At 31.5% G+C, this 24,898-nt stretch overlaps 1 protein-coding gene across 2 annotated transcripts; it reads right to left on the reverse strand.

The window, feature by feature from the left end:
- Positions 1-303: 303 nt before the first annotated feature.
- Positions 304-21,038, reverse strand: LOC139519809 (uncharacterized). 2 transcript variants are annotated; one of them, XM_071312077.1, is made up of 4 exons: positions 20,886-21,038; positions 10,858-13,515; positions 6,068-6,617; positions 304-4,310 (listed from the first exon to the last, which is right to left on the reverse strand). In XM_071312077.1, the coding sequence occupies exons 2-4, from the start codon at positions 13,478-13,480 to the stop codon at positions 3,179-3,181; spliced, it is 4,305 nt and encodes a 1,434-aa protein (XP_071168178.1). In that variant the 5' UTR covers positions 13,481-13,515; positions 20,886-21,038; the 3' UTR covers positions 304-3,178. The 2 variants fall into 2 exon arrangements, with proteins under 2 accessions (XP_071168178.1, XP_071168179.1); XM_071312078.1 differs by having other exon boundaries at positions 10,858-13,582; positions 20,880-21,006.
- Between the last annotated feature and the right edge of the window lie 3,860 nt (positions 21,039-24,898).

A 24,898-nucleotide genomic window follows, 5' to 3' on the forward strand; every position in this document is an offset into this window, starting at 1 on the left:
AAATATAGTCATCCTATTACTTGTAATACATTTTTATATAAGAGAATTTAACAAAAAAATTTCACCTTTTTTTCAGTAGTCACTGAACCATGAAAATGAGGTAAGGACATTGGACATGTGACTGACGGAAAGTTCGTGACATGAGGCATCTATATAAAATGTATGAAACACCCATATCTGCCACTTTCTAAAATATAAAGCTTTGAAGAAGTTAGCTAACGTCGGCGCAATCACCGGATCACTATCCCTATGTCCAGCTTTCTGTAACAAAAGTTGCAGGCTCAACAATAAAAAAATCAAATATTGGTTGAAAAAAACTTTATTCCATTTGAAATGTTACCACTTTTTCACAGAAAAAAGAAACAATAAGAACATGATTCAGCACTAATCCAATACAACACAAGTATTTGACAGGTTCTAATTACAATATGATACACAATTATAACACTATTTACAGTTTATATCCCTTTTAATCACTCTATATGTTCTGATATATATCATACTTTAATTACTCCTGATGCACAAAAGAAAATAAACAACATTTAAATGCTTTCTGAAACTAAACCAAATGTTAATAACACAAATTAATTAATAACCAATTTTACTATTCATCAAAGTGTTTTAAAATTGTAAAAAAAAAAATCATTAATAATTTTTGTTTTTGGTTACAATAATTCCAAGCAAAATTTGACAGTATAATTCCTAAATACTTCATAAATGCTTAATAACATGATAAAACTCAAACCATTATAAGTTAGATCTTTCAAAAATATTACTAAAGTAAACTGTTTGTTATGGTACATTTGTACCATAAATTAATGACCCCACATTACAATATGTCAGCATAATTCATTACAAGTATGTTTTCCTTATGATTACTAATAGCAAAATCAACAATAATTTTGCAGCATACACATGTATAACCTATAACTTTCAATTGGACTTATTCTGTGTTTATTGTTGTTATGAAATATACAGCTACACAAAGGGTGACAGGTGACAATAAGTCAACATTATCTACTAATAGAATTTTCTTATCATGTAAATATAACGCAATTTTATAGAGCAACATCATTTGCCAATTGAATCTGTAGTTCTACAATACATTTTGGATTTGGGATGAATTTTGTAATTTTTGACCTGGCATCTGTATCAATACTAACTATTAGATTTCATTAATACTAACTATTAAACTGATAAGACACTGTAATCTGTTTTGATAGGTTCCTAAAGATGAGTTGTGAATGCTGTACAAAAATTTAACTCTGAGTTATTTCCCTTTGGGCAGTAATTTGAAGGAATGAATGTTTACTTTCCTATTTGACTAACCAAATTGAAGAACATGGGATGCACTCTTAAGTTGGACATTACATCCTTAATAAATGGTTGTGATGAATTAAGCAAGGCTCAAAGAATCAATAGTTGTCAAGACATCAGTATAACAAGTTTGAATTTGGTTGTTTGTTCACCTGCAGCATGATCATGATGATGGCAAAGGGGAAGTAACTCTTGCTAATTTTGTGTTAATCAAACCCAATGAAGATGGCATCTCTTGTAAATTATGCTTTACAAATTTTAAGCTACTTCTTATATATTTATAATATGTCCCAAATTAAAAATCTAATAAAGAATAGACACATATAAAATGAAAAACTAATTGAAATTGTCAGAAAAATTAAATATAGAAAAGCATATTGATTTATTAATAACTTGCATATGGACAGCTGACAAAGGGCAAAATAGAAGTACTACTAGTTGTTCACTATGATTTATTTGATGTCTCTGTTTTGTTTAATCAGCAAGCAATCTTTTACAATGCACACAAGCAATGTTTAATCCTTAGTCACTTCTTATTACACTCATAACCATGTGAAACTCAACAAGCAAAACTTTTTAAGATTTTTTTATTCATATTTTTCAACACCGATCTTGAATGCATATGTAGGATTATAAAAAGTTATAGGATTTTTTAATATGTTGATAAAACTAATAGTAATTTTTACGCTGTTTTTCAGGATTATTGAATGTTTCATAATACTATTGACACAGCTTGTAATCATAGTATGGAAAAAACTATTTTGAACATAAATCAATACATGTACATGTATGTATTCATGCAACAACCCTATTTATAATAAACATTATTCACTGATAATTTTATGCTGATAGTTAATAATTTTACTGTGATCTTACGTACATGTACATCTAACCTTGCAAACCAAGATAATGACTCAACTCATATATATATCTAGCCATAAATTTCATAATACCAATGTAGTAACATTAGTTTACAATATAAATTCATATCATAATTCCCAAGAAATATCAATATTGAGACTAATAAACTCTTCAAAATCAATATCATTGATTTGCCATCAGTGATCACATGCTATACTCAGCTAGGTTTCAAATTTTAATGATGAATCATTGATTTTGTTAAATACATGTGTTTCATGTTTATACAAGTATTGTTTATGTGATACAAAATGTAGTCTGTTATCTATTCTAGAATATTCATTTTACCTTTTAGCATTTGATCACATTTTCATTTTTTCCCCCTTATTAATACCAGTTTTACACCAAGAAAAAATATGTTTCAATATCACACCATTCACATGAATTTTACTGTGCTCAATCCTTTAAATTTGGAGTTCATTTGAAAATAATAATAAAAAAAAGAAATTTAACTTCAAGCAATTATATTTACACATATTTCTGTTGGTTTTCCGTTCAGATTAAAAAGAAAAAAGTTACATACTTTTAATTTTACAATTAACATGATAAAAGTACATGATCTCCATTTATAAGAATGCACAAGAAAAATTCCAGTTTGAAGATAGTAGACCTTTTAGAATACCTTCCCACAATAGATCAATTGACCTTTAAATTTAATAATGTTTAAAAAGATCAGGAATTTAGCAAGAAAATATTGTTATGGAGTATGACTTGGCAAACTAACATGGTATCTGTCAGTTTCAAATAATTTGATTGCAATATTCTAAATTATAAACATCATGAACATGTTCAATACCTAGCATTTGGTGTACGCTTTGTTACATATAAGACCATCTATAGCATGATGTTTCTAACAAACAAACAAACAAAACTGACGTAACAGAACAAGAAAATCACTTATAACATACATCTAAATATCCATACATTCTGTACATGTACACAATCACACATCATGTTCTAAGGCAGTGAAACTTGTTAATATTGGTCCATTTGACTCTGTGACGACATTATCAGCTAGAGCATTGGAAACTTTGATGATTTTGTTGGGTGAAGGTGACGATGCATCTTGTCCTTCGTGTTTAACAACAGAACTATAAGAATAGTTTTCGATGGGATACAATTGTTTTTGTTTACGCTTCCTAGAACTGATACGCACAGATTTGTTTGACGGAGGTTTAACAATCAGAGTTCTTTTCTCCAAATCATTTTGTCTTTCTACAATTTGTATTTTGGGTAACCCATTTTGAACTGTTGTTATTTTATTGTTGTTGAATCGTTTCCTTTTAAGCTGAAAGTTGCGCCAAATTTTCTTTTGTGAATCTGATGCATCCCTGAGACTTAAACTTTGTGGATTAACAACGGAAATCAGTTTTCCATCACCCCCATTATCATGCTGATGTGAGAGGAAAGCCTCTATTGAAAATATCTTGTTACATGTGCAACAACGAACACACGAAGAATTTTCATTGTTATATAAATCCATGAACACATTGCCTGGCTGTATATTGTTTAAATGACTGTTATTAGGTAAAATATCTTTATGCACAACAGATAATACCTCCCTCTGTTTCTTTTTCTTAATCAAGTTTTTCCTACTTGCTTTGTTAAAAATTGTCCATTTTACTTTTAGTGAACCTGGTTTCTTGACCTTTTTATTCACTTTCAGTGGAATCTTTTGCCTTTTTTTACAGAGCCATGTCAAATTTCTATTCTCAATATCATCATCACCCATAGAATCAATTGTCTGACATTCTTCTGATTTCTTTTTGTTTATTTCACTTCCTGAATGCAAGCGTTTAACAGTTTTCTTTCCTACTTCAATTTTTTTAACTGACGAATCCGATTTTTTCCAACCAACAGGGGGTTGAACCACTACGACAGAAATGCTTCCTTCTGATTTCTTTTCTTCAACATGTTCTGTTACAGAATTTTCTGTGGAGTTGCTGTTTGAATCACCTTTTAGTAATTCCAGAAAATTGATCTTCTTATGACGTGTTCGCCCAAGTGGAGCTGGAGGAGGTGGCTCCGCTATAACTGGAGGTTTTTTCTGAGGAACAACTGTCCTTGTCTTCTCACTGAAAAAAAACCCAAAAAGATCTAGATAAATGTTGATAGAAACAAGTACATGGTATACATGATATACATGCATGGTGATAGAAAATTTAGTTATTTCTGTGAAATTGATATGATGAAAATGAGTGATTCCGTTTGTTTGATGTAAATAACTTCATTATAATATTACATAAACAATGGAATTTATACAAGAAAACTTCAAAAAGTAACACAAACATGATAAAAACACTATCAATGCAATGGGACTGCCTCAACTTAATGTTGTGTTAAGCATTTTTCAACTGATTTTTATAGTTCGTTCTTTTGTTGTACTATTATGACTGTTACAACACTTTCCCAGGTATGGGGGAAGGTTACAGGTGCCCTCTTACATGTTTAACCCAGCCACATTCTATTAGTGCTTGTCCCATGTCAGGAGCCTGTAATTCAGTGGTTGTTATTTATTTCTGTGTATCATATTTGTTTTTTGTTCATTTTTGATAGTTCGTACATATATTAGGCTGTTAGTTTTCTTGTTTTACATTTGTCGTATATATTGGAGCCTTTCACAGCTGACTATTTGTTATGGGTTTAGCTTATTTTGGAAGGCACTATAAGAATATATTATACCACATCTTCTTATTTTTATAAAGCAGACATGTACATGTACAACAGAATGTAGGATTGCTATGTCTCGCAAGCCAGACAAAATCAGAAATGATATTGGACTTCAATATGGTTTTTTTCTTCATTTTAAATTTTTTTCACATAAAATTTAATTATCTTTTTTTTTTTAAATGTAGTTACAAAATGTCTTTTGTTAATGGGTACGATTCTTTTGCCATGCATTAAGGAACATTTTGTTTGTAAGCAAATAAATTGAACCATTCTTCTTAACCAATGACATCGCCAATGATATAGACAACCTGCAATTCATTATATAATTACAATTCATTATATAATTACAATTCATTATATAATTACAATTCATTATATAATTACAATTCATTATAATAGATATATATATTAAGTAAAAAGACAATCAATGTTATTCATCTTGATATTCCTATTAGAAATAAACAACCAGGTGTAAATAAAGGTGACAGGTGATTATAGACAATTACATGTACCACAATTCTATTAAGTACAGGAGAACCAAATATAAGTGATACTAACTTTGCAAAACGGTATATATTGTATACATGTACTTGAGTTTGCCTGTCACAAGTAAAAGATTGACTCAAACCTGATAGTTAAAATAACATAAGTTGCATAACTTTAGGTTGATAGGTTCATGTTAAAACATTTTAAAAATCATTTATAGGTACATGTAGTATTAAAATTAGTGTTTTTTTTTCTCCAAAAATATTGACCAGACTATACTCTGGTTTGTCTGTGACCTACAGCTATCTTTAATTTATAACATGTATAACCTATTCAAATAATTATGAAATTATATCAAAGCAATATCTAGCTTTTTAGTGATATATATGTATTGGCCTGGCCGCTGACAGACCAACACATATATATATATACTAGTTTGGTGACAGGCATTTTAAAATGATCAAATCATTAATTGATGGTTATCATAATGCATCTTTTCTTCCTCCTAATATAATGAGCATGATGATGAATGATTAACCAGTACTCTGCAAATCATCCGTCTTCGCTGACACTGACAATGTGATACCAATACACGACCAAATTTTTTTTAATTTTTCCAGTTGTATAAAAAGCATGTCCTAATTCAGTAATTCCAACATGAATATTGTCTATTTACCTGTCAGTTCTACTTGGTGGCCTTGATCTTGGTCTGGAGATTTTAGTTGGCTTAACTTTTGGCTGTGGATGGTCTTCTGATGATGATCTTGGTAATTTGGTCACTGGATTCACATAATATCCAATTAAAAACTCTGCATTTACTTTACTTATTATTAAATTACTTTTGGAACTAAATGCCCTTCCATACTGAACAAGGAAATATCTTTGCATTTCTGAACAATTTTTAACAACAATTCCCAAAAGCTGGCATCGTTTTTTTAAAATACCCGTGTCTTTGGCAGGAAGAATTTGTTTATGAATGTCAACTAAACGTAAATATGGTAAGTTTTCCAACATAATTGCAGGCAAGTCGTTCCAAAACATGCTGACGGTTACAATCCAAGGTGCATCAGTCTCTTCAGATTTATTTTTGGACACATCTGGAGTTGATGTAAACAATTTCATATCATCATTTAACAAATCAAGTTGTTCTGAAGAATCTGAGTTTCCTGGTAAACTCTTGTCACTTGTTGCAGTCGTCTCTTTTGGAGTAGGTGTTTCTGGAGACCCTGAAAAATATCAAATAAAGGGCTTTGTACTACATTAAATTTTCCGAGATATTATTCTTGAAATATCACAGGAAATACATAATGTTGTCTTCAAGCTTGGATCACAATTAGTTCTTGCCTAACTGAATTTTGTAAAACTCTTATTTGAGTCTTACTTGGATCACAATTAGTTCTTTCCTAACTGAATTTTTTAAAACCCCTATTTGAGTTTTACTGATGCAACAGTTACCCATCCTGCAAATAATTATTTCCCCTAGGACAGGCCATGGCAATTCATTGTTTATCATATTACTATAAAATCTTTTATAGCCTTGCTATGCTGTTTGGATTTTGCTTCTTGTTGAGACCTATAGTTTCTAACATCTGCTCCATTTGTTTTTTGGTTGATATATACATTTTTAATTGTCTCATACCTTTTTTTAGATTTACACACCTTACTGTCAATTACACAATTGTATATACGCCGGCCAAATTCAACAACACTTAAAAGAGTCCTAATAATTTTGTAAATCGATTGATTTTAATTTATATCAGGGAAAATTATCATACTAAGCAATATTACGAGTTTTATAGTGTACGTATATACATGTATACTGGTCCTACGGACTGGAATTTCATGGTGAGGTGGGACCCTCTCTGAGGGCTATGCAAAACTTGTTTGCATGGTCTTTCTCAACTTATGAACATATTTCTTAATCTTTTCATGATAATGAATACATGTATATTTGTAAGTAAATTAATTCAATGGACAAGACATATAATGAGCACCTATAGCTAATAACCCTAAGTGTTTTTAAAGTGTTTGGGTGTTAATGTTAAAGTCACACCTGTCAATAATTTGACTTGTGAGAATGTGTGAGAAGGATGTTTGTTTTGTAGGATTGTTGTTTTCTTACCTTTGTTGTGAAATGCATGCACTTACAATGTATATGTTTTTACCTGACAAACATCAGGTGTAGTCCAGTAAACTACTTTATGTAACTGATAACTATGTTACATTTCTTATGTACTTTAAAGTTCATTATAATAGTAACAGAAGACCATATAAAATTTGTAATAAATTATGAGATGAAATTCCTAATTCTGCAAATTAAATCCTCATGTTTATCGTTATATCCAAAATTGTCAACTGATAAATGTACATTAGCATGAAGTTATACTTAACGTTCCAAGCTTATGTAGTACAATTGATATATTCAGTTTGTTTTGGAATCAATTTTGGCTAGTATTAAAGCAATGTTAATTTCATTTAGGAATCTTCCTGTCCAGTACAAAAGCCAGGTTTTTTTTAATCATAGTTTCATTTAGTTAGATTTTAGTGTCTTGTTGATTGGGTATGTTGTAGGTTCCTTTAACCATATCTTTATAGTACTGACCATGCATGTAATGTATTAACATGGAAAATGGAAATAAATTTTGTACTTGACATAAATCTGAGTATAGGATAGACTTAAAATGAAGATGATTTGGAAATCATTTTTTTTACCATAACCTAGTAATCCCCTCCCTCTAAAATAATCCAAACATGTGGATAACAAACATGACAAATACAATAAAGTCAATAAATTAAATCGTGTAGCTAGGGAAAAAGCAAAAAAAAGGTCTTCTCTTTAATATACATGTAGATATAAATCACATTTAAAGTAAAAATATGTGGTTAAAAAATAACATACTTGAAACCTATTAGTATTAAAATATCAATGAATTCCCAATTTCCCATTAAAAATATATGGTTTCAACCCCAAAGTATTGATTATTCATGTTGATAATCATGATAATATTTGAAATTATATATAAACATGTACATGGTTTTAATATCAGGAAAAAACATTGCACACATGTACAGCACATACTGTACATCATGTGACAGCTGGCCTTTTTATCTAAAATACCAAGCTGGCTGTATATAGCTAGAAACACTAGATAAGTCAGCACAAAATTTTGAAATAGAAAATATTACAAAAATATTCTTATCAGATCAATGATTGAATTGTATTATAATATCTATGTGTACTATTATTTATGCTAATTATTATAAAAGTATCATTGGCGGATCCAGAGGGGGGTTGGAACGCCCCCCTTTTTCTTGGCCGATCAATGCATTTGAATGGGGACATAAAGTTGGAACCCCCCCTCCCCCTTTGTCCTGGGTTGGGAATTCGAACTCCCCCTTTTTAAAATGGCTGGATCCGCCACTGAGTATTCAGTTTTTTTATATTTCACTTACAATTACGTTACTATAGCTACAAAATGTAGCAGAGGTGGATTTAGAGGGTTTTTCAGGGGCCCAGGTCCCCCCTCTTGGGGAAAATTAGTTGATTATATAGGAAATCAATGAAGCATGACCCGTCAGAATAAAAGAACCAAGACCTTGAGATAAATGTAGTTTATATCAAAATATAGCGGATCTAACATTTGAACCACCAACATTTAAAACGCCTTCAAGTTTTTTTCTGTGATTACACAAACTGCCTTAAAAATCATCCAAGCCTCTAGAAGTCCCAATGCAAGGGCCAAGACCTAGATTACGTACAATAAGTAGTCTATTCAAAGTCATAGGCTTTAGCTTTACATTATGTATCAATCCATTAAATGTGACTTTTAATCACTGAGATTTAACATTTGACTTTGAATTAGATGACTTTATTTAGTTACTGTATTCATTTGATAAAAGAAGTGTATCTGAAAACCTTTTCACATTCCATGGGTAATTCTATACCTCCCATATGACATTTAGAACAATTAGTTCATTGAACATACACCGTGTAACATGCAATACAGAAAATCATTTATTCAGATATGAATATACTTATATGAATGTACAGATATGAATGTACAGGAAGCGCATGATTAATCTTTAATGTTAGTCTTTCCCCTAAGCATCTACAACATGTACAGTGTACATGGTAATTAAAATCAACAATATCCTTTGTGTAGATGTATTACGTTTAAAACACAATGCTCCCAAAATTATTGCATGAAAATACTTTTTTATATTATATATCATTTATAAGCCATGTTACTTGTTACAATTGATTTTTTTTTTTGAGAGAGAGAGAGTAAAAGAAAAATATAAGTGGTTTATTCCTATCTTTTTAATTGTCACAAATATATTTTATACCAATTCAAACATTTGATTTTTCGTGTATGAATATATATATGACTACATTCCCAACCCATAATAAAATAGGGGTTCCAACTATGTCTCAATTCAAATGCATTGATCGTCAAGATAAAAAGAGGGTTCAAATCCCTGGACCCCCCCCCCTTTTCTGGATCTACCACTGTTTAGTTGTTATGAACAACTTTTTATACTTATTTTTTATTTGGTTTCATGTTATGTTCTTTGTTTCATGTGAGCCTATTCAGAACAAGAAATGAATCGATTCTAATACATGTATATTATTACATAACTGTGTTATAAAATATTAAATCCAAAACAAAGAAAACCATGTACTTTCTGTTTGGCTAAAGGCCTCAAATCAATATATAATTGGCTTATATATAATTACCCTTTTAATTTCAGATAATGATTAAATAAAGGAACAACACATGTGCTTAGGAAAAACTTGCTTTGTTTTAAACAATGCAGTGAATCAGGTGAATAGGAGTAATTATTTTTAAAAGTTGACAGAAAAAATATTCGGACTAAAATTTATGCAAATTGCACCTAGATTTACCATTTTGTGCTATCTGGGCCAATTTTCATGAACATTGGATATTTTAATAAAGACCAATATCCTGATCTTGTTACTATTAAACTTGTAAATTGATTTTTATTGGTACTTAAAGCAGTATGCACCACATAGCTTTGAATAAACTAGCTCAAGCAGCCAATTAATTTTACCTTGTCAATATTATCCAAATATTTTGAAGAATTTTTAAATTACAGCATGTACTGTAGAGTAACACTTCAGCTTAAAGTCCCAGACTATAATAACAGATTAAAGTTGCTGTTATAATCATATAATTCTGAAAATTTGGTTACACTTTTTAATGAACTGTCTGAATCTGACAAGATGATTAATTTCTGATATAAAATGTACAGGATGTTGTATTTTTATTAGGTTATTTCTGTTATAATATATATTATTTGAATTTCAAGATAAATTTCCCCAAGGCCAAGGTATTTATTATCAGTGAACCACATACAAACCTTTTCTGGTTATCAAATACATACTTAAAAGCTTTTAATAGTTGAATGGGTTCATTGAATTTATAATTTTAGCCTTGTACATACCTGTTTTGATTTCCACACAAGCTGGTTCCCCATTCAGGTCAGACGTCACGCCTTTGCCCTGTATTGTGTCACCAGCGTTTTCTTTATCACTTGATGTGCTGTCAATACTCTGGACTTGATCCACAGCACTATATAAAATTTCCATTTGTTCAGGTGTCAACTGATCGGAGAAATTGATATTAAAATTTTCATTTCCATTTCCAAACAATACAGGGTCAGTGGTATCGGCACATGGTTCAGTTTCCATACTTAATATTGTATTAATGATTCCACTTTCAATATCTGTCATAACGCCATTTGTTTGGTTTCTCAGCGCGGTAGAAACAGTGGCTGGTAATGACGTCTGTGTTACTGTTGATGACAGACTTCCATTAGCGTGTGGACCATTTGACAATGTGCTATGTTTACCCAATCGTATGGCTTCCAAATCCTCATTTGTCAAGTGGGGCACAATGATATCCCCTGGTTTAGGAAGTGGCACAATAATTTTATCTGATGGTACTGACGGTGGAATGTCTTGACTAGCTCTCCTTCGACTACGGAAGTTTGTATTAAGAAAATAAACGAAATCATCTTTGTAACTTCCTTGAATTTTTAATTTTGAGTCTGATGTACTATTCTTAAGGAATTCTGCCAGTTTTTCACTTTTGTTGCTCTTTTTCTCACTTTCTCCAGTTATCAAATCAAATGTTTTGTCTTCTTTTGACTCTGAACTTCCTGAGCGCTTTATTCTTTTTTCATTTCCATCACTCTTTTTCTCCTTTGTTTTCCCCTTGCCAGCTATTTCCTTGTTGACCTTTTGAACTGAGAACGGTATATTACTTGGTCTGGCATGATATGGAAGACTATAGTCATGATCATGTTCAATATGTTCAGTTGAATTATTCTGAACACATGTTACAGCACTTTCACTTTTGTTTTGTTGACAAATATTGTTTGATAGAAGAGAAGTGGCAATCCTTTGCCCGAATGCAATTTGACTCTTTTCTGGTGATTGAAGACCAAGAGTGGAGTTACAGACAGAAGCAAATGTTCCGATAGAAAATTTACCAACTTTTGGTGATGTTTTAGTTGAACTAGATTGAGAATTAGTCCCATGAGGTACGACTGGTAGCGCATTAGAATTTACCAAAGCAACAATTGCGTCTCTTGCCTTATTGACATCGTTCAAATCAAACGAAGGTAACATGTCTGTTTTGACAGGTATTAAAGATGGACTATCACGTCTATATGTTCTCGATTCTAAACCGTCAGGTGATAATCCTGAATCACTAAAGCCACTGTCTTGTGAAAATTCATTTACTAGATGTAAATCATGGAGTTTGTCATTTCTTTTTTCTGATGAGTCATCACAATATTTCTCAGCATACTCATGATCTTGCATTGAAAATGTGGCTCTGCTTGAATAACTATCCAGGGATGGACTTTCCTCCGAAGTATCTTCAATGTTAGTCTGTTTTTCATGAACAGCGGCATATGTTTCAACTTTATCCAGAACTTGTGACATCCCCATGTCACATCTGTCTATGTTATTAGCACCTGTGTCTACTTTACCAGGTAGTATCTCATTATCACCATATTGATATTTTCCATCTTTCTCCAATATTTTATTCTCTTTATCTGACCATGTAGATATTGAATATTCTGTATTCGTCAATAATGCTGTGTCTTGATCATGATTTTCTTCTTCTTCTTCAATCGACTGTTTTATATTTAGAATCTGATCACTGTTTGTATTAGATTCCAATATAGTTTGATCATTGGGTGGAGTTTTATGTGATTCATTAAAATCAATATCCTCATAAACAGGTGACCTGATATCAGAGTCTATCCTCTCATTACAAACATCAAAATCCTCAATTTGAACTGGTTTACAGACTGGTACAGTATAACTGGAGCAGGATTCCTTTCTCCCAGTGCTCTCAGTCAAACTCTCCTCTGAATCTACATGTTTTAATTCACCATTTTCATGATCTAAGATTAAATCATTCCTTAGATCTTCAACTGACAGATTACTTTCCTTTAAAGACTGCAATTTTGTATCTAAATCTTCGGACAATGTCTCTGTATTTTGACCATCGCATACTTGGTCAGATTTATTCTCTTTGTGCCCATCATTTCCACTCTCTTGATTTGATGTAGTCGTTTCCTTGGGGCTATCTTTATCAGTACTATTTACACCTGCCAATAACTGGTCACGGTTCACATGATCACCTGATTTGTCAACAAGTTTTACAATAACTTTCTTATCATTCCCCAAGGACAAAACATCTGGCAATTTTAGAACTGTTTTATTTCCCGCGCTTACTTTTTGTATACTTCCATAATTATGCTCATTGAGCATTTTTTCCAACTCCGAACTTATAGTAAGTTTGACTTTTTTCACACCATCTTCAACAAAGCTAGTAGTCCGAATCAATCCAATAGGTTTTGTGTTTGTCTTTTTCTCATTTGTTGAACATGAGGAGGTTGCATGATCTTTAGGATTTATGATTTTGACTCCTTCTTTTGGTTTGACAATAACAATTTTTTGTTTCGTTTCAGGTTTATCAGTCTGTTTCAATGCAGCAGCTGTGGCTAAGATGTCTAATGGATTAAAATCACTCTGTTTACAATGCTGCATGCTGGGTGATCAGCTGACATCTCCGCATACTATCCCTAAAAAGAAACGTTATCTGTTAAAGCCATACAAGTACATATGTCTTCTTGTAATTTTAATCAGTTACTGACATTACTAATCATTACTTTTTTTTTAAATCATTATCTTCAGAATTTAAGATAATTTAGTTTCAAGTATGGATATCTGTATAAAGAATAAATAGAAGGTAGTGGTGAATTTTATTTATATAATTACATAATTATTTTAAAATAAATGTTCTACATTTTTTTGGCGATTGATAAATGTTTGGTTGTTAAGGTTGAGAAATGATATACAAATACTATCCTATACCACATTCACCTAAGATTAAGTTTCAGCTAATACTAAAATGTATACACTTTTTACTTAATCGTTCGATTGGGAAATAAATCATCTGATTTCCTGTTGTATAAATAGCTAATTACTTTGTTGATACAACATGTAACTGTAAACATGCATTCACATGTACAATAGGTTGAAAGACATGATATAATGTAGTTATAATAAAAACTGCACCACACACAAGTTTTATCCTGCTATTAAAATATGAAAAGTCTATCCTTATAAAAACTGAAACAATATTCATCCAAATCAATACTAATTCTTAACAACTTGATCAGTTATTATTGCTGTCACCATAAAACAGTTTGCAGTCTTATCACTAGATGAATTATTATGGATTTTACCTATTTATTTTTGGTATCAATAAAGAAACTACCTTTATTATTAACAAACATACAACGGTTTTTAACTTTTTCAATTCCTCTTTATTTCTATACAAAAAGATCGATTCCAAAAATAAAATTTTTTTTCATTTAAGAGAAGTTAAAACCCATATTCTCATAATTAAAACCAATAGACCATTGAAATTATTACTCAACAGTATATCGGCAATATATATTTGAAATATACATGTATATGATATGTTTACCTGTGATCCCTGGCATGAAACGATCAATATTATCTGGCTTCAAGGTAGTATGGTAATGTATTAAACATGTTATTTAGGCCATATACAATAAATTATTCAGTTTAAAATCTTTTTCATTTGAACAGTTTCCGTTTGGAAGGAATTGAAAAGAAAAAAAATAATCAAACTTTTCAAGATTGAATTCAGGCTTTGGTGTTTTTCTATGAAATAAAATCTTATGATAAAGTCATATAGGCTGTTCAAATGATATAAATTTAATACAAATAATATCAAATGTCAAAAGATAGAATTCTATCAGCTAATATTTGCAACAGGAAAATATCAATATCTATTAGAAGTAGAACTAACCCAGACATAGAAGTCCTAACAGCATATAATCTATAACATCCTACTGCGACTCTAAAGTTGACTTTAAGTATAATATATACTGCATTTATATGAATACATTTACCCTTTCTTACTTTTACCATAAATAATCAATGAATGTGAAGGACAAAAGTCATAGCCACAGTTGTATGTGAAATATTAAAAATTTAAAGGGATAACAACATTATAAAAGTCACATTGAATTTCGTAATATTCAACCAGGGTTACATGAACACAAGCAGAGTCATACATATACAAATATTAACATATACAGTGCAACCTGCCTTAACTGACACCCGAGTTTTCCAAAATCCTTGATTAACCGACACTTTTTTATGGTCCCAAAATTGGAAATATGCCTATCCTTGCAGAAAAATAACTGAGTATTCCAACACCCTCCTTAATTCAACCTTTTTTTCCTGTCCCCCAGTGTGTAGGATAACACAGGTTACACTGTATATATATTTATAGCATGATACAGGTCATAATACAGGTTGTAAATAGATTAATTATTTTCCCTGTGTGAGTGACCATAATCTTTTCAGTATCCACTTTATTTCTAAAGTCTATTTACACAAGATCCTGATTATAACACTAGTGTTTCCCCTTTAACAACAAAAGCTTCTTAATCATATTGATATGAAAGCGTACAAAGAAAAAGGGGAATATAAGTCATCATCAAGAAAGACAACTACACACAAAATGGTGAACTTAACTTCCCTATACCAAATATAATACAATAACAATATGTACATGTACCTCTAAAAGGAATGATCAGCTACTAACAATATCAAACACTTGGTTCTATATGTACACAATACTGGTACAACCAGGAATAAAATTCTACAACCATTCCCATGGTCTTGTCACTCTTGTGTTTATCAGGAGTGCTGAAGGTCATGGGTTTGATACCTGGCACTTTAAAATTGGATTCTGATGCTTTAATAGTTGTCTGCTAAGCACTAGGAGAAGAAAAGACTGTTAAGCTTTGAGTCAGAATGATGTCAAAGAAGGATGCCACAGCAAACTCTTCCTGTAGACCTTATGAGCTGACACTTCAGTCTATTGAGAACAATACAGGATAGATGCTCATATATATACCATACTATAATGTTATAAATTATTAATCCTAGATATCCAGGTAATATCTGTCACTGAACAAGCATGTATACATCAATCAAACAATCTCTACACATGAACTTAAAATAAGGAATATCACTATAAATATAATGATCTGATCACTACATGATAAACAGATATAACATTTGTGACAACTGGAAACAAGGAAAGTAAAAAGACATTACTCTGCACATGGTTATAGTCCAATGACAGTTGAAGATTTCCGTGTGATCAAGAAGTTTTACTCTTCTGCAGGCCTTTAAAATTTTATTATGACTGCACATTTACTACGTTTGCCCAACAGGCTTGTCAGTTAACTATTCCAAGTTATATATCTTATACATGTATCTACATTCTTCCGGCTTATTATACATAACCTTTCTTTGGCCTGCAATGAGCAGACAAGGATTATTAAAACCCCAAGTACATTTAAACAATATCAAAATATAGTACATCATTAAAGATTATTCCATATATATAATTCATTTTTCACTTTGGTGATATTTTTTTAATTTAAATTTATTAATTTTTCAGTGAATTTTGTTTTTTTCTCGATACAAGATAATTAAAAACAAAACTGAAGTAAACAGCAAACCTCTGCAGTGCCAGTAACTAATTTACTTCAGGTTTTATTTCACGAAAACATTGATTTCTAAGTATTTCAAAATTGATCTGTTTACAGGAGTTTGTTGTTCCGAGAAACATCAGGTAAATGGAAATTAAACCAAAAGTACACAATATATAGATTTATCTTTACTATTCCTAAAAGTCGTATCAACCTGATTAAAGAAGGAATCAGTCAGCAATAAACTGTCTATGATGAAAACAATATTGATTTCTTCTTATTTGCCACAAAGATGTTACTTAACCTTAACTCTTGGGTAATTTATAACATCTGAGAAGTCTATGCAGTAATGTAATGGTACTTTCTCACGGGTGCAGGATTTTCTCGCTGTACTGAAAATGCATTGATGAACTTTCAGCTGTTATCTGCTCATAGGTCAGGTTGTTGTCTTTTTGACATATTCCCCATTTCCATTTTCAATTTTATTTACAGTATAAAAAATCCTTATATTATCAAAGTCTTCATGATAAACTTTTAATCAACAGGCCCGAAACTGAACTTATGGAAAATTTTAGTTTGATTCTGTTGGCCTGTAGAGTTGGTTTTTACAGGCCTGAAAGCCAGGGCCTGTGGTTTAGCATGAAGACTGACATTACCTAGCTTAAGGGTCAACTGTTTGTATGTTTTGATGTTACATGTATGTAAATATGTACATTTCTGCACATGCACTGCAGTGAATTTGAAAAATAAGGCCTCCAAATAATTGCCAATTCCTTTATTTACTCTCAATACAGTCTAAAAGTTTTTATTTATCAACATGAAGCATTTAAAAATAAATTCAACTAAAGTTTTCCAATCTTTTAGTGACATTATCTATCATGTTTCAACTGAAGTCATTATGCTCTATTCAAAGTAGAAAATAAATATTGCCTTGATTTAATTTCCTTTCATGCCTTTTTAAACTCTCATGAACTAAGCTCACAGATTCCATCATTTCACATATCTCATTAAAATATGTAAATAAATATATATAAACATGTATAATTTGAAGGCAAATTTACAGATCTAACATTGTTGGGCTGATGTTTAGACGAATAATATATACATGCACATATAATATAGAGCATTTATTTGATTTTAGGGGTCAGGAGATTTACTTTGTTGATCATACTAAAAATGTTAATACATCAAATGTATATCTATATCTATAGTTTTCAATTCTTTTGATCTGGTCCTAATACACCTGTAATTGTTTTAACCTTGTATTGCTGTTCATCAATTTTCACTGCATTATTTATGAAAGAAAGTATGAAAATCAATCATGATATTAAAATGACTAACTATATTTAAAATAATTATTATACAAATGTAAATACGTGGGCATGACATCCAGGTGAAGAATTAATAGACAGTTCCTGTTAATAACAATATATTGCATTAAGTGAAAGGTGTGAAAGGGATGAGTTATCTTAGTAAACAGGATGACAAGTTCACATCATGTTTATTAAATATTACGCCTAAGAATTATAAACTTATTCATGCATGATGCAGGGCATCTAAAAGTTGGTGCCTTAGAATCATAAACATTTTCATGCAGGGCATCCAAAAGTAGGTGCCTAAGAATTATTAACTTTTTCAGTTTTTAGGAAAAAAGGTGTAAAATAAAAGCTTCAAACTCACATAAATATATGCAAATTGACTCTGCATTTATTTTGATTTTAATGGCAGAAATGTACAAAGAAGGACTTGAATTTGGTTTGTTTCAGTAAAAAGTTTCTTCCTGCACCAGCTCCAATTAAATAAATTACAATGATCGAAATTGGCAGACTTTTACTGTATTAATGCTACTGATAAGTACCACCTGGATTTAAATGGTTTTTTTTTAATATAATGAAAAGTACCACCTACATGACCTACAAATAGGAGTGTACCAGTTAACATGAAGGATAATGAGACCCCTTTGTTGTAATTGCCACATTCTAAATCACTGAAAATCCTAAGAAATCTTCTATCATGTCTATAGACTATAGTAAAATTACCACCCTTTATTTTTCAAATCAATCATCTAAAGTAGGACTCCATGATTTCAGGATATAGTCTCAAGATATTGTTCAATGAGTTTATCAAATTTAAAATCTGAGAATCTGAGGCCTACCTAACAAAGAGAAAAGTCTAAACCCTTAAGCTTCCCCTTTTCATTTAAATTATAAAATAATGCAATAAAATAGATATTCAAGTGCTTTTGATTTGAGGATTTCCTTATTTATTGTTCATTCAGGATCTTACCAATCCAATGGCAATGGTAGAATTTTCAACTTTTGAGAAAAATAATTACGGTTTATGAAAATTTATATCTCAAAGTTTGAGTGAGACCTAGATCTGCATATTGTGCATCTATGAAAAAGTCCAAAAGTTTTGATACTAATTACCTATGTTGCCCATTTTGTGCTTTGAAAGTTTCCCTCAAGTTTTTCATTTAAATTGTATAACTATTTTGAAGTTAACACTATATATAATATTTCCCTTTAAAATTTTAAACATTTATCTCCCTACCAACTATAAATGTTCAGTGCATTTTAGAAATTTCAAACACTCATCTGATAGATACATGTACATCGATATATCAGACACACATTTCAGCTACAATAGACTCATTAGTGATGTCATGTTCAAATAAAAAAAAATTGCACGGCCAAACAGTAATCTATTCCAATGGTAGAAAATCTTTTGAACTCAAATGTTAGTCAGAGATATTCAAACAATTGCCAAGTTGGCAACTTCATAGGAAAAACAAAATAAATACATCACATTTCTGACCAGGTGACTTTTTTTAACCTAACTAAATGACACCAAATCTCAAATCTGCACACTTGATGCCAAAAATACAAGTAATAATTATAACCATGTTTCAGTTACTTACTAAAATATATAATAATCTAATTAAAGTCCAGAGTTGTTCCAAACTGACATGTACATGTATGTACATTGTGATTCACACCTCTTTCACTGAAATCACCTTGGGCTAATTTCTAACTTTAACTTTAAGATTTCATATTTCTAAATAACAGCAGTGCATGAAAAATCAAAGAATGAAAAAAAAATATTTTAATTGCAACTACAACACATATTTATATAAGCTTTAAGATTGTTGTTGTCTAACTAATTGTTTAATAAGGACAACAATAAAACACCTTTCCAGAAAGATAATTATACAATTAGCTGTTTACAGGTAAAACATTTGTATTTTAGTACAAAAATGCAATCACAGTTTTAATCAATAAGGAAAAACCCCAATAGTAAACCAAAATATTAGTTACATGTATGAGCCATCAAATACATGTACATGTTTATACATTGTAGCTTCAATTTGCATTGGTAAACCTTAAAAAACCTAAAAAGTCTTCTACATTGATTCAGCAGTCTGAGTCAACAAGAAATGGTTATGCTCTTTGCCATACAAGTCCTGACACTTGCACAACAAATGGTCAAATATATCTTCGCCAGCCAGAATCACTATTAAAGTAATTTGAGTTACAAATGTATCAAATGCAAAACCCCATTACACTGTATTATAAATTAAATCAAATATGAAACAATGATAGTTAACTTTGATTTCCTATCCATAACAGTGACTTGTAAATTGAGGGTGTCCTGAAAGTGCTGCTATAGTACCATCAGAGGAAAAATTATCCGGACCTTTCCATACATGTTGTACATGTGTGATCCAGGAAACACCATTATAAAATTGTTAAATTGGCAACAAATAGTATGTATGTGCCCTATTTACATTAAAATGCAAACACAAAAGCTGTGGACAAATTAATTGTTTAAATCAGACATGTGTATGTCTCTGTATAAATGCATGCAATTGCAGATACATCTGTAAATGTACATGTAATATATATTGCTGTTGCATGGTGTACATATGCATGTAGGTGCAGAATTGAAGTTGTAAGTTTGTTTTTTTTAATTTTCAATATATATATATATCAATATATATATATAAATAAATATTTTTAAATAAAATTGTTTTAAAACTTACAAAAATCTTATAAGTCAAATGGGTATATCTTAATAATATTCATATCTTGCAGTAATATCTAATTATAGAACACGCTTTTGAGGTCAGGCCATGGCCATGTCAATATTTTCCTGTTCAACCGTGGTTTTGTACATAAATATTCACATGCAAGAATTACAACATTGCAAAATAAGAAAATAATAAAATTGCTTTAAAAATATAAAATAGCTTTCAACAAGAAATAACTTCTTTATCAGTAAGCATTTCTAACAAATAATTTATTCTTAAACTTCCCAACGCGCCATTGGCTTGGGTCGATTGGCAGACGAATTTTATTTTAAACAATTACAGAGAATATATTTCTGTATTTTAAGTGGACTACACTTACTGCAGCATCACTTTAGGATTAATTTTCCATAAATCTTTTACTAGGAATTCATTATTTTTGATTGTTTACAGTACACAGTCGTACAGTAATGTGTGTCACACTCCGTTTCAACAAAGAATGTGAATGTTTGACCTTCGTCATAAGATTTGAGTTGAACGAAAAAAGTTTTAGCGAAACGAACTTCACAGATTTTCGGAGATAATATTTATGCGGTAAAAGTTGGAAGGACCAAATACTTTTTATTTGATATTTTTTTTGACATATTGTATATGCCCAACAACCTTTTGATGGGAAAGTGCTATAACATAACATGATTTAAATATAGATATATTAAACACGACGATCCCATATATTCCATTGTCGGGTACAAAACTGATTGAGTACTAACTATTTTTCATTCAAAATCATGACAGTGTTTTTTTTCTTCTGCAAATTTGCGAATAGATAACCTGATTCCCATTTCAAGATGTACAAACTTTGAAAAGGGAATATTAAAAACTAAGTGCAGAATACCAAGGACGTATAACTAACATATACGTCCTACAGAAACAGCCAGTTAATAACACTTTTATTAAATGATTATTATGGTATTAATGAATGGGTGTTTTTATAATGGCCCTGTTATATGTCCAGGTCTATAATAATGGTCGAGGAAGTCTGTAATGGCCCGAGGCAACGCCGAGGGCTATTACAGACATCCGAGGCCATTATTACTGACCGAGGACATATAACAGGGCCATTATAAAAACACCCATTTCTTAATACATTTATTAACCAACTGAACAAAAGTGTATGTGTTGCTGCTAACTTGATGTACCGTCTTACTCTTTTAATGACAGTTTAGTTTGAACAAAATAATTTGTACTTCACCATTATAAAGCTTTAAATATACCAAATATCCAAGACATTAAGTTGAAAGAGATACAATGTATGTGTTAAAAAAGAGGATGAACAGTGATCTCCTTATATGGTTCTTTAATGTTGGTTGCTGGTTACTAAATTAAATAAAATACAAAAAGTTATTATTATAATACTCTTTACAACTTAGTTTTATTAACTTTATCAAAAACCCAAACAGAAAAAACAGGGCCATTACAGAAAAACAGGGCCATTACAGAAAAACAGGGCCATTACAGAAAAAAACAGGGCCATTACAGAAAATATGTAATTTTTAATAAACAGTCACTTTTGGCAATAATGCACTTAGTTGGTTAATAAAAGAGAATTAAAAACCGGAAGTAAACGTCCCGTATGAGCCCATGGGCCAATACAGCTTTTTTCCCGCTTTTTTCTGTATTGGCCCTGTTTTTTTCCGTTTTAAAACTTTAAGACGTTACAAAACATTGCACATCATTAAACCTGTTTATTTTATGACTTTAATTTAAAAAATATTATACAAATGTTTTTATGCATAACGATACTTCCAAAGTTAAGTAATGGCGTAAGAAAATTGAAAACCGGAAGTGAATGTCCTGTATCAGCCCTAGGGCTAATACGGCTTTTTTCCCGCTTTTTTCTGTATTGGCCCTGTTTTTTTCCGTATTGGCCCTGTTCGAAGAGCAATATTAAATCTTGATTTATATAGACAGTGGAACGTTTTTAGTATTGCACATGCTGATTTATCCGTATTAGGGCTTATTTGCTCATATCATTTAATAAGTATAGAGTATGGTTGTATGTTGTTCAGTCGCCAGTGACCTATAGCTGCATGAATACACCAGAGACATAGTAGTTGTCAAATTGACAATCTGAATCATAGGAACCTCATATGATGTTCAGTGGTTGTCGTTTGTTGATGTGGTTCATAACTTGTTCTCATTTCTCATTTCTCGTTTTTATATAGATTATACCGTTGTTTTATTCGTATAAATAGTTTTACACTAGTCATTTTTTTGGGCCCTTTATATAAGCTTAAAAACTGTTGTTCGCTGTGAGCCAAGGATCCATGCATGTTGAAGACCGCATTTGGCCTCTAAGAACCAAAAATTTGCGAAAGCAAATTTACAGATCTAACATTGTTAGATCTGTAAATATATATATATAACTCGTCTAAACATCAACCCAACAATGTTAGATCTGTAAATTTGCTTTCGCAAATTTTTTGGTTCTTCCCTCGCCGGGATTCGAACCCATGCTATTGTGATATCGTGACACCAAATCGCCTGCACTGCAGCCGTCCCGCTAGACCACACGACCACCTGGGCTCTTAAAAATAGAGCTTTCGCTGGCCGTGTGTTACCTTTCCACGTCAGTTTTAATCTAGCGGCGTACTGCAGTACATGATATATAAGGCATGAAGATGTTATTGTTACAGATCAGCTAAATTATATATAGTAAAGGATCCTACAAATTAATGTAAGATACAGTCACAGAAAATAATTATATTTATAAGTACGTCTGAGTCAGTGACAACCCTACAACAGATGTATCCATCGGATCGCCATCAATGATGGTGATACATGGCTGTGTACATAATGTATATACAACTCGTCTAAACATCAACCCAACAATGTTAGATCTGTAAATTTGCTTTCGCAAATTTTTTGGTTCTTCCCTCGCCGGGATTCGAACCCATGCTATTGTGATATCGTGACACCAAATCGCCTGCACTGCAGTCGTCCCGCTAGACCACACGACCACCTGGGCTCTTAAAAATAGAGCTTTCGCTGGCCGTGTGTTACCTTTCCACGTCAGTTTTAATCTATATATATAATGGTTTACTTTTCAATGACAAATTATGACTTGGATGGCCGAATTGTCTCATTGGCATTCGATCATACCACGTCTTCTTATATCTGCATCAATATAAATTCTTATTTTGAACTAACTTTCAGTAAGTGCGAGTACTCTTTGATCGGTTCTTCGTTCTTGTGTCTTTACGTTACTGTAGTATTTGTTTTACAAATGTATAAGCATCGAGCCAATCTGTCAGTCAAACTAATTTAAATCATTTGTTCTTTTGAAGTCGCGCAGCGCTGTACTTACCATGTCTCAGGATAAAGGACTCAGTGACGGCTAAGGTTGGTAGTTAACAAGCGTGTTTTAGCTCGACAGATTGTAGTTGTCGGCCCCCACGTCTATTCCACAAGATCAAAAAGAGTCATAGTATATATATAAACGAGTCTAAATTGAAAACTACGTTCAAACCTATGATTGCGTTGGATAAAAACCGCAATGTTTATACGTGTGAATGTAAAACAAATTTCGTTGTACATAGAAGGGTCTAAATACAGCACAAACAACATTTTCCAAAAGACCAAAAAAGTGAAAAAGTATATTTAAACAAAACGTATTTGACTAACAGGTCGAACAACTCATGTTCTTAAACCCTGCTGACTGCCATTGGCGATTGCCAAATAAAATTGATCACGAGATGTAACAAAATGGATCTTAATATAAATTTAATAAACAGAAAACGATAAACTTGTGGCCAAGATGTTATGCCACAAACACAAGGTGTCAATATTTTTTTTGTACACCAGATCTATATATATACAACTCGTCTAAACATCAACCCAACAATGTTAGATCTGTAAATTTGCTTTCGCAAATTTTTTATTCTTCCCTCGCCGGGATTCGAACCCATGCTACTGAGATATCGTGATACCAAATCGCCTGCACTGTAGCCGTCCCACTAGACCACACGACCACCTGGGCTTCACAAAAATAAAGCTTTCAGTGGCCGTGTGTTACCTTTCCTCGTCAGTTTTAATCTAGCGTCGTATTACAGTACATGATATATAAGGCATGGAGATGTTATTGTTACAGATCAGCTCAATTATCTATAGTAACGGATCCTACAAATTAATGCAAGATAAGTCACAGAAAATAATTATATTTATAAGTACGTCTGAGTCAGTGACAACTCTACAACAGATTTATCCATCGGATCACCAGCAATGATGGTGATATATGGCTGTGTACATTATGTATATACAACTCGTCTAAACATCAACCCAACAATGTTAGATCTGTAGATTTTTCTTCTTCCCTCGCCGAGATTAGAACTCATG

Source organism: Mytilus edulis, chromosome 4 (assembly GCF_963676685.1).
Source record: "Mytilus edulis chromosome 4, xbMytEdul2.2, whole genome shotgun sequence".
NCBI lineage: Eukaryota > Metazoa > Mollusca > Bivalvia > Mytilida > Mytilidae > Mytilus > Mytilus edulis.

Excerpts from the sequence above, each read along its gene's own strand:
- LOC139519809 (XM_071312077.1), bottom strand. The coding sequence starts at position 13,480 with ATGCAGCATTGTAAACAGAGTGATTTTAATCCATTAGACATCTTAGCC. Across the intron at positions 6,618-10,857 it reads TTGTGTGGAAATCAAAACAG|GGTCTCCAGAAACACCTACT; the intron begins GTATGTACAAGG and ends GATATTTTTCAG. Across the intron at positions 4,311-6,067 it reads CCACCAAGTAGAACTGACAG|TGAGAAGACAAGGACAGTTG; the intron begins GTAAATAGACAA and ends GTTTTTTTTCAG.